At 38.7% G+C, this 11,980-nt stretch overlaps 1 protein-coding gene across 1 annotated transcript in view; it reads left to right on the forward strand.

The window, feature by feature from the left end:
* Positions 1-11,980, forward strand: part of BMT2 (base methyltransferase of 25S rRNA 2 homolog) — a 58,298-nt gene that overhangs the window by 29,321 nt on the left and 16,997 nt on the right. Inside the window, exon 4 of the mRNA XM_045288940.1 lies at positions 5,200-5,370. Coding sequence (XP_045144875.1) covers positions 5,200-5,370 — 171 coding nt within the window. The remainder of the gene's footprint in view (positions 1-5,199; positions 5,371-11,980) is intronic.

Here is an 11,980-nt window from a genome sequence, read left to right on the forward strand (position 1 = left end):
CAAGACTAACTGTGGAACAGACTATCAATTGCTCATATGTAAGTTCAAGTTGAAGAAAATTAAAACAGGCCCATGACGGCCAAAATGTGACCTTCAATCTATACCACCTGAATTTTGAGAACATCTCAAGAACAGATTTGGCCCATTGAACACTAATGACAGAAAACACGGTGAAATTTGGGAGGACATCAAGAACATCATTCACAAAGAAAGCACAAGGTCATTAAAAAGACAGGAGAGAAAGAAAAGATCAAAGTTAATATCAGAAGACACTTGGAAAGGTGGTGTTCATCATAGAGTAGCTAAAGCAAATGGAAAAAATGAAGGAATCAAGGAGCTGAATTCAAGTTTTATAAGAGCGGCTGGAGAAGACAAAGCCAAATATTGTAACGAAGTGTGTAAAGACCTAGAATGAGAAAACCAAAAAGGAAGAACACACTAGGCATGTCTTAAACTGAAAGAATTCAAGAAAAAAAATGTAAGCCGTGGGTTGCAATTTTGAGAGATTCTATGGGCAAAAGACTTAAAGAAGTTGGAGGATGAAGTATCAGTAAAACTTTAAAAAAAAGAAGATGGAAAGAATACACAGAGTCACTGTACCAAAAAGAACAAATCGACATTCCACCATTTAGGTAACAAGAACCAATGGTGCTAAGGAAGAAGTTGAAGCTGGGCTGAATCAGCCAAAAACAAGACTCCAGGAATTGATGGAATCCCAATTGAAACATTTCAACAAGCTGATGAAGCACTAGAAGCACTCTTTTGTCTAAATTTGGAAGATAGCTACTTGACCAACTGACTGGAAGAGGTCCCTATTTGTACCCATTCCAAAGAAAGGTGACCTAACTGAATGCCCAAATTATAGAACAATATCCTTGATATCATTTGCAAGTAAAACTTTGGTGAAGATCAACAACGGTTGCAAAAGTACATTGACAGAGAGCTGCCAGGGGTTCAGGTCAGACACCAAAGAGGATTTGGAACAAGGGATAGCATTGCTGATGTCAGGTGGATCTTGATTGAAACGGTATCAAAAAGCTGAAGAGGCTTTCAGGGTGACAGGCAGCTTATCTAACAGAAAGGCCTGGTATTTACCCAGCCTTCCCACCATTAACCAGCGGCCTTCCTTTTGCTCTAGCAAGGGAAATACAGAATTAGGGCTTACTCGCTGGCTCCATATCTGTGTGAATTTGGGTTCTTGGTTTGTTTGGGGGGAGCACAATAGGTTAACTAATTAGGATTGTGAGATTAACTCACAGGTGACAGCTACCACCCGGAGACAATTGGGCCAACATTCTACTACTCAGGCCAGAAAAGTAGATGGCAGGCCTCTTTTGGGTCCAAGAGTCTTCCAAGAGTTTCGGTGAATTTGGATCCTCTTGGGAGTCCAAACTCCCTGCTATGGAGTCAATACTGACCCATAGCAACCCTCTGGGTTTCTGAGCCTATAACTATTCACAGGAGTAGAAAGTCCAGTCTTTCTCCCTCGGAGTTGCTGGTGGTATCAAACAGCTGACCTTGTGGATCGTAGGCCAACTTGGAACCACTATGACACCAGGGCTCCTAACTCATCCACACATCAATTTAAAGAACCGTGCCATTTTTAATTCACTGTACAGGTGTGCAGGAAGGGTTTGGGATTACCTGTTCCTGGAAACCTGAAACTTTTACTGGAGTTTAATAGGTTGATTCTTTTGGCTGAAAGTCTGCAAGGATGTGGGGACCTAAATTAGTTATTTTAGCATGGGTTTGTGCAGGTCATCTTCTGAGTGGGGCTGTTGGTTTCTGAAAACAACTAAAAGGAAATTTATGCACTGTAGCGTATTAGCAAAAGAGCCAGGGTAACATTATACCCAGATGATAAGGTTTTAATTGGAAAAAAAAAAAAAAGGAAATTGTCACAAAATCCTCTTTGGCAGCAGATCAGTTCATCACTTTGCTGTTGGGACTGAAGCCTTGCAGGAGGAACTACGTTGGTGATGTATACACCTTGTTGCAGATTAGAAAAGCCTGCATGGTGGTTCTAGAGCCCTCGGAAGGGCCAGGTATGACTGAAGACCAAGGAGCCCTGCTATTCCAATTTCCATCAAGTACCTACCCAAGCAAGTCAGTGGGATTCTGCCCCTGTCTGGGCTAGCCAACTTAAACCAGACCGAACCTGCTGCCATCAAGTCCATTCCAGCTCGCATCAAGCCAGTATGTGGTTTTCAAGGCGGAGAATCGTCACTGGTAGTTTTGAACTGCTTACTTGTGGTTAGCTGTTAATGCTTACCTGATACACCACTAGGCTCTTCTGGCCTGACTCAAAAACTCACTCCCATGTCACTACCATTGAGTTGATTCTGACTCATAGTAAACCTACAGGACAAAGCAAAACTGCCCCCATGGATTTCTGAGACGATACATCTTTATAGTAGTAGAAAGCTCCATCTTTGACAGATAATCATTTGGCAAAACTTTGGAGGATGAAGGTCATATTATATTGAATGATGTTGTATGCTATGTGAGTGTTATGTATTAATTTTTCTCTTCCTATTGTACTCCTTAAACTATTATACCTAAGTGATGCTTGTATATTTTATAATTAATCTTATTAACATACAAGACTAGGAATATTTGCAAGCAAGAATACCTTTTAAGCTCTCTTCCCCTTTGTCTCGCTTTCGCTAGGCTAGCTTGTGGAGTCTTAATCTACTTTCAAACATATTCCACATAGTTGTGCCTTCTACATTCAATGATAATACATGTAATATATACTGTAAATTGTTGGGCTTTTAACTGATGGCTGTTGTGCTGGAGAACAAGGAGGCTTTTTACTCCCTTAAAGAGTTACAGTCTTGGAAACCCGCATTGACTCGATGAGTTTGGAAGGTTTCTTTATATGTGTGTTTTTAATACTGAAGTAGTCACCAATTTCTAGCTCATTGAGTTTTCTTATTAAGAAGGGTGTTGACCAGCCTATTCAATCACGAGGTGTCGAAGGGATCAGGTATAAGGCATCATCAGAACAAAAAATCTTACCATAGTGAATGATGGGGGCTTTGGAGACCCAAAGCCCATGAGTAGGCTACTGGAGATCCCCTTGGAGAGGGGTCTCGGGGAGGAGATGAGCCAGTCAGGGTGCGATGTAGCCATGATGAAAAATACAACTTTCCTCTAGTTCCTAAATGCTTCCTCCCCGCCCCCACTATCATGACACGAACTCTACCTTGCAAGTCTGGCTAGACCAGAGCATGTACACTGGTACAGATAGGAACTGGAAATACAGGGAGTCCAGGGCAGATGATCCCTACAGGACCAGTGGTGTGAGTGGCGATACTGGGAGGGTAGAGGGAGAGTGGGTAGGAAAGAGTGAACCGATTACAAGGAACTATATGTGACCTCCTCCCTAGGGGACAGACAACAGAAAAGTGGGTGAAGGGAGACATCGGACCAGGCAAGATATGACAAAATAATAATTTATAAATTATCAAGGGCTCATGAGGGAGGGGAGGGAGGGGAAAAATGAGGACCTAATGCCCGGGGCTTAAGTGGAGAAGAAATGTTTTGAGAATGATGAGGACAATGAATGTACAAATGCGCTTTACACAATTGATGTATGTATGGATTGTGATAAGAGTTGTATGAGCCCCTAATAAAATGATTAGAAGAGAAAAAAAAAAAAAGAAAGGTGTTGAATCTCGTTAATGCCTTTGCAGCATCTGTGAAGGTGAAACTATGAGTTTTCTCCATAGGTGTATTAGTATAATGAATTAATGAATTTTCTTCAGTGATGTATGCTTTCATTCCTTAAATACATATTTCTTGTTCATTATTTAACATTTTTCATGAATATTTCCTATATACTTTCAAAACATGCTCCTTTTGACCTCCCGGTAGCTAATGTGCTCATTCACCATTCCCTTGCCTTCTATTTAGAAGTTCTCCAATCAACATTGTGCTCTTCTGGTGATAATCCCTACTTTGTGTTAGCTCCCCCACCCCCCAAACCTGCCACCTGTGAGAGCCAGCACTCATTTCTCTTTTATACTGTCACCATCTGACTCTCTGCTGTGGACAGACTACAGAGTCAATCCAGGTGGTGTCTGAATTCTATAAAATGAAATTTTATTCTCTGTTCCTAGTTAAGCCATGGTCCTTAGCTGTAAGTGCTTTTATTTGCTTCCCGTAGGATCTGTATCGTTTTTTTTTAGAGGGTATGTGGGGGTGGCCATCATTATCCTTTGAGAACTTGGAAGTTTAGCATTTTAAAAATTTTGCTACTGAGTTTCTTGGTAAACATCAAGGTGAACCAAATAAAATACTCATCCTTACAGCTCAAGATGTGTTGCATATTGGAACTTTTACGTGGTTCTACCTGATAGAAAGGTATGTAGACGTGTCACTCACATTTGTTGGGTCTTAGCTGAAATGTTCTATGATTAAAGCATTTCATTGTTAGGTCTAAGTTGATAAAAGCTACGTTTTCATCAGTTGTATTGAGATATAATGTACACAATAAAGCACCCATATTCTGGTGTACAGTTTGATAGGTCTTAAGTGTTTTACTCGGGTACCTCCACCTCTCTTTATAGCCCCATTCCAGAAAGTGCCCTTAGACTCCTCCTTCGGTTATAAGTCAAAATTAATGGCTAGAAATGACTGCCAGAAAACACATTTGTCTTGAAAGAAGTACAACAGAATGTTCCTTGGAAGCATGGATGGCTAAACTTGGGCCTACATACCTCTTGTCAGCAAAGACCTTTCCCTGACAAAGTGCATCGTGTCTGGTACAGGACAGGGTCAGTGACAAAAGAAGGGGATCCTCACAAAGGCAGGGTGTAACAGTGGTCTCAAACACAACACTTGCGTGGAGGGCACAAGACTGCAGTGTTTTGTTCTGTTTGGAGTGGAGTGCTGTGCAGTCAGGACTGGCCGAACGGCCTCCTAACACAGCAACGCCGTCCTAGATGCGTTACTGCAGAGACATCTAAGCTCTGCCAAAGGAACTTAAGTTTTAGTTAAGAAGATGTTCAAACGTATTTTCTCTCTATTAAACATAGTCTTTTACCATCCTTTGGGGTATGGCAACTGAACACTGAGTGTGCCTCCAAACCTGTGACCATTTCAAATAGAAATCTTTCATTTGAAAATCTCCCGTTGCATTTTATTTCACATTCATAACCAGCATCTGAAAACACACTTCATTTTGCCTTTTAGTGTATGCAGGGAATATTTTCAAAATGGTGGAAAGAGGAAAGCACTCGAAAAAGATGCAAAGAGAGCTGTGCTCGCCACGAAGACCACTCCAGCCTTGAAACCTCGTGAGTCGCCTAAGCTTGAAGGTCATTTACCCAACCTCAGCTTTCCAAACCCTGAATTCATTACCGAGTAAGTATGTTTTTCCCAGTTAAGTTAGTAACAGTATTCTGGATAGCTATGTTCATGTAAAAAGTATGTCGTTACATGACATTACGGGCAGTATGCCTATTCCCAGGGGTAATATGTGAGGTTGCGCCTGCTGACCCTTGGGAATGTTTTCCCATCAGGTCTGGTGCTAGCACACATTTTAAACGGGGTTTCTGCAGCTAATGATTCTTCAGCTTAGATTATCATAATTGAAAATAAGAAATAAAAGTTCTTGAAATGGTAAAACAGGTTTTTTAATACAAGGAATCAGAATAGCAAATCTAAATGAGGTTTTATTTAAATGAACTCTCTACTAATTAAGGCAGCATAAGAAAGTAAAAAAATAGATTATTATTATTATTAGAAATAGTTGCTGCTATTCTGTTATCAATTAAAATCTGTCTGCTAAAAATATATTTAATGCACATAGGCACAAATGCTGTTTTATAACTCCATGATTATTGTATTCAATTAATTTTAGTAGTATTGAAATGGGTTTATCCTCCTACATTATATTTTGTTATCCTCTTGAAAATACTAAATTTGAATAATTCTAGAAACAGTCTTGATAGAAGCTGACAGCTAACCATGAAAAACAAATGAGTTGTCTGAAAACCATTCTAGATTCATAGACGTAAGAGCGGCTGTGCCCACCACTGCCGCCCAGTCCATTCCTCCCCTAGCAGCCCCGCGGGACGAGAACAACTCCTGAAGTTTCAGAGGTGGGAACTCTTTCTAGGAGCAGACAGCCTTATCTTTCTTCTGAGGGGTGGCTGGTGGATTTGAACCTCCAGTCTGGAGGGTAATTCCCACTGCTTCACCCACTGTGCCACCAGGGCTCCTTCCTTGGGGTTCATTTGACTTCAAACAATGTTGAAATGCCTTTTGTTAGTTTTAAGTACTTTAATTTTAAAATTAACATCATTTTGACGAGTTCAGTCTGAAAAGACAGGCATGTTTTTGCCTTTGTTCAAGTTATATAGAATTTACAAAGGATAATGACTTAATAAGTATCCTACACCTCAAGTACTAAACACACTTTAAAAAATGTATAATGTTGACCAATACAAAAAGTTATATACCTATAATTCTATCAAAATAGGTATAAATGAAAATTATCAACTGTAGGATTTCTGTTTGGTTCTTTTTTATCTGTTTCTTTATTGAGAGTCCCCATTTGCTGATTCACTATAACCATATTTTACCTTTTAAAACATAATTTTAAAAATTATTATACCACATTTATCAAGCTGTTTTTGAAGTTTTTATCTGCTTAAGCCAACATTTGAGCTTCTCAGAGTTTGTCTCTTATCTCCTTCAGGTCACTCTTGCTGTTTTTTTGGTTGTATGGCTTTATATTTTTGCTGCTATTAAAAACTATAAAATATACAGTCTCTGACTGGCACTGAATTAATTTTGACTCTGTGATCCTGTAGGGCAGAGTAGAATGGACCCTTTGGGTTTCCAAGGCTGTAAACTTTACACGGGGACAGGAGTCTTCATCTTTCTCCCCAGAAGTGGCTGATGAGTTTGAACTGCCTACCAGCCAGTTAGCAGCCCAAGTCATTACCACTCTCAATTGGGATTTTCCTCCAAGACAATTGGAGTAGTACTTCTATTTTTTAGTAATTCACCTGAACTTAATTGTGAAATCTAACTCCCTACAACACTAGTTTTAGAAAAAAGAAAGGAAATAAAGGGGCAATGACAAAAATTGAGTGTCTACACCGCCATGTGCACATACTCAAAACATGTTAATTGCTTTTTGTTGTTGTTGGTCTTCCTAAGTCGGGTTTGTGGATTTGCTCTATGTCTGTGGAATTTAGGGGCCAAACAAGGAAAGATCGGAAGTTGTATTCAAACACCACAAGCCAATAAGGTTTCTACTCTCTGCACTGACTGCATGGGGGTAATTTGTAAAGAACTTAGAGAAAAATCATAGGAGCCTTTACTAAATAAAAATGTCAGATTATGAAGGTACTTATTCTCAACATAGCCCCCATCAAGTCTATACACTTATTTTTTTTTTAATCATTTTATTGGGGGAAGTCTATACACTTCTGAAGGTAATGCTTCCAACTCCCAAAGCCTTCCCCAAAGAATTCTGCACTCTTGTTTTCAGCACAATAAAAATAGTACTTTTTATATCTTTAAATAATGTCTCTTTCAAATGTTCTTTGCATTTTGGGGAACTAGAAGTCAGAAGGAACAAGATCAGGGCTGTAGGAGGGGAGAGCGTTCACGTTTCCCAATGAAATTCTCATAGGCCACAGCCCCAGTTACCCTTGAAGAATGAGCAGATGGGGCATTGTCTCAATAGGAGAAAATTCCTCTGCACAACTTTGCAGACCTTTTTCTCACCAGTGCAATTTGCAGTTTCCTTAAAACTTCTTCCTAAGAATCCTCTGTGAATATCCTGTGTCCTTTAAGAAAATAATAAAAGAGACACCAGTCATCATGACCTCCCTGCCCTGTTTCAATTCCCCTTTTTTGGGGTGGGGTGGGGTGTAAGTAGGGGTGGGATCTCATCCTAATGAGACTAAGGAGTAAACTTGCCTACAGTTACCTAGTCATCACAAAGATATGTTTAAACTTATTTTATTTGGAAAAACCCGGCATGTATGAATTGGAACTATGACAGCAATATTTTCTGTCTTAGCCTCCTGTGTGCTGGTTGGGAATTGCATTTAAAATTCAGGCAATTTTCAAATCTGCTTCACTTTTTATTTCTTCAGGCTCTGGTAGGTCTCCCTGCATACTTATTTAGGATGGCTGTGTGGAGGGCTTTTCTAAGCCCCTCGGTGCCTCTCTCAGTTTTAGAACCTTTCTTGTAAATGTATAACTAGCCTGCAGTGAACGAACACTGCAGCCTGAGCTAGCAAAGCTTCAAACCTTCCCTCTTTGGTTCCTACCAAATTTGCTACTTTTATGGACAAGGTTCTGCGTGGAATTTTCACTATTTGCTCCAAATCAGGTTAGCCTCTCTATTTGACAAAGCCAGTCCTGACCTGGTAGAACATTCACACCAACTAAACTTGAGGTATGGGTGATTGAGAGACCTCAGGCCAAAGCGCTGCAGATCTCCACTGATCTTATCCTAAGGTTAGCCAGTGTTCCTTAATAAGTACTTCTCTATTTATTTGTTTGAGCCAAGAAGTCATTGTTTTTGACAATCTTTTTATTTTTTTGTAGTTTTATAATTGTTGTTAAGGTATTGTTTTACCAGCTTCTTGACTCTCCCTTCACTGGAAATTCCAGCTTCTGGTTTAGTTTTGAAGGAGAAAAAATCATTTTTTTAATATTAGGATATCTGTTTTCCTCCTTTCAGTTTGTCTTGTATGTAAATATTTATGATTATCAAAATTAAGTACTTATTTCCTGCCTTTATAAATTTCATATGCCCTGAAATGTTGTAGTTTGGCAAAAAATGTAGCTTAAAGACACCGAACCAGCCTTTCTAGAATCTCCTAATCTGCAGCAACCTTGATATGTTCCCTGCTGATGGCATAAACATGATTTCAGAATGATTGCCTCTGCCTTACAGGAATTAGTTATCCTTCAGTTGCTAATCATGGAGAACAATCTAAGATTAAGAGAAAACTGAAGAATTTGTCTAGTTGCCAGACAGTGTTATATTTTATTATGATTTTTATAAGAAAACATCTAGCAATTAAAGTTATAATGTGTGCCTCTGAGTATAATGACCAAATTGTGCTAAAGTTGTTTGCTTTGATTTTTGCTAAATACTGTAAGCACCCAAAACTACATTGTTTGATGTTATTCCAGGCAAGTAGTGGTTTCCCACAAAATAATACTTAATTCAAAGTAGAGCAGTTACGATAGCCCAGCGGTGCAAGAACTACAAAGACTCAGTTTGCCAAAGCCAAGTGGTACACCTTTTTTAAAACATTATGATGGAAAGAGTCTTGTTTGATACATGATCTTGCTATAGTTTTCGGTTTTTTTCTCACACTGTTTAATCTCAGCATTTACTCTTAGTACTTGAAATTTTATGTCTTCGAAATAAGTTCCCAAAAGTGGATTTCTGGGTCAAAGTGTATAAATGGTTCTAGGTTCTTGTACTCATTCTGGGGTGTAGGTTCTTGCTGAGTCACTTTTCAGAAGATTGTGTCAATTCTAGTAACCCTGTGGCCCAAACTCTCCAGTGTTGAGCATTTTTATCTTTATGAACGTGATGTAATAAAATGGCATCCTATTGGGTTTATGTGTATTTTAAGCAGATACATAATAAGCATTTGCAACATAGAAGAAAGGAAATAATAGAACTAGGGAAAGTAGAGGACATTTTATGAAATCATAGTACCTGCATGGCATAACTAGAGCACGTGTACTATCATTGTACACTCCAAAATCCATGCTCAAAAGCTCAAACTCACTGCCCTTGGGTCAATTCCAACACAGTGATCTTATATAGAGTTTCTGAGACTAACCCTCCAAGAAAACAGGCAGACTCCCTCTTTCTTCCATGGAGAAAGATGAGTTTGAGCCACCAACCTTCTGGGTCTCAGCCTTTTGGCTAACCCAGAGTACCAACAGTACTCCATAAATCTACTTTGGTCAAAAGTAATCAGTTATGGGTTCTTTTCTACAAAGCCTGGATTTCACACAGCCCTTTAGCCACTACCAATTAGTCATTCAGTATATTTGTATTTATCAAATTATATGAGCTCTGAAGATAATCAGGATATTGCTTTATATTTATCATTATTGAAAGAGAAGTTTAGACTACAGACATCTGAATATTGGTGGATGGAAAGAAGGAAGGATGGACAGTAAAAAACAACAAAAACTCACTTCCATCAATTTGATTCAAACTCACGGTGATCCTGTAGAACAGAATAGAACTGTGCCTTTGAGTTTCTAAGACTGTAAATTTTGATTGGAGCAGATAACCTCATATTTGTCTGTGATATAGCCCACTGTGATTTTTTTTTTAATCATTCGCTGAGACACAGTTGATTGTTTTAGTGAAAGAGGAAAAAGAAGTGGCACTGAATCAAAAAGCCAAAAACCAAACCCAGTACCATCAAGTCTAATCTTACTCATAGAGGGCCTGTAGGACAGAGTAGAATATTAGATTGTCACTGGCAATCCAAGTATCTTCTGTCCATTCTGCTGTAGAGTGTAAGGTATTGGACATACTCTTAGAATGTGTGTGACAGAGAGACTGGGATATATGATGATAGGTAATATATAAAACAGAGGGCCTACTTCAAAAAAGCAATTCAAAATTCTCTAGCGATCATTATATATACACAAATGGAAAGTTGAATCTGAAAATGAAACTGTATTTATTTTGCTGAAATGTTAATAAGATAAAATATTACTTTTAATGTTTTCATTTCAGCCTTATACGTGATGTTTTTGTGATTATAAAATGTCAAATCTAGAGACTTAAGAAATCTTATTGTCAAGATCTTGAGTCCTTTTGAAACTATGTGTTCTGATTTTTAAGAGGTATCTTGACAAGTAGTGCTTATTACCAGTTCCAAAATGTGAGCAATATACAGAATCCAAATAATAGGCGTTTCTCGGTTCTTCCTTAAAAGCTGGGAAGATGGTTCCTTTTCCAGCATTAGCACTAGCTCAGAGAATGACCTTGGGCAAATGTCCAACAGTCCCCAGTCTCCTCTTCTGAAAAAAAAAAAAAAAGTAAAAGATAAAATAATAGTATACAGTCTTCTAGCTATTAAAGAAAATACAAGAACTATAAATTGAAACCTTGAAATGCTGAGCATCTTTCTGATAATGACTAGATGTTGAGAATGAAAGTGGTGATTATATAAACTAAAAACATCATTTGACTAATCTCTGTGAGAAAAATACCATGATTCAGACATCTATAAGGATCTATTGAAGGTGAGTCAAAAAATATTGCTACCTTAGAGCCAGCATTATACATTTGAACTTCCAGCCTCCAGAACTGTGAGAGAATAAATGTGTTTGTGAGAGCCACCCACTTGTGGTATTTCTGTTTTATTAGCATTGGATAACTATGACACCTGGTGTTTTTCTTTCTGCTTAGAATATTCTCTTAAAACCCATCACTCATCGCCTTCAGTTAGATAATTTCCTGTTCATCCTTAGATACTGGCTTAAACATTTAAACATCTCCAAGAAGAATTTTATTTACTCCTACACTTACTGTCATCAAAGTATTACATACTAAAAAACAGCATGATACACTCATCCAACATAGCAGGGCTCAATTCTGAGAGATGATTCTCTGATGTCTTTGACACTTTCTCAGAGGGAGTCTATGAATTCAAAGTGTTAATACTAAGGTGTTACCTGTTGTTTTAACAGTGTTCCATATGTACTTATGGTTCGAGTGTAAGGTTAGCACACTAGCAAAGGTCAAGGTATCAAACTATACTGATAGTATTATATTCTCTACTATAAACTCACAAAGGGAGGAAGGCAGTGTCACTTTAAGAATGTGATAGATGATGGGAGAGGGCGGGGAGGGGGGAAGGGAAGAAGAGGGGATAACAAACACAGGGACAAGGGAACAACAAGCGATCCAAATTGGTGGGGAGGTGGGTGTGGGAGACCTGGTAGGGCAGGATCA

Source organism: Echinops telfairi, unplaced genomic scaffold, assembly GCF_000313985.2.
Source record: "Echinops telfairi isolate 266 unplaced genomic scaffold, ASM31398v2 ScPeMD7_23;HRSCAF=83, whole genome shotgun sequence".
Taxonomy (NCBI): domain Eukaryota; kingdom Metazoa; phylum Chordata; class Mammalia; order Afrosoricida; family Tenrecidae; genus Echinops; species Echinops telfairi.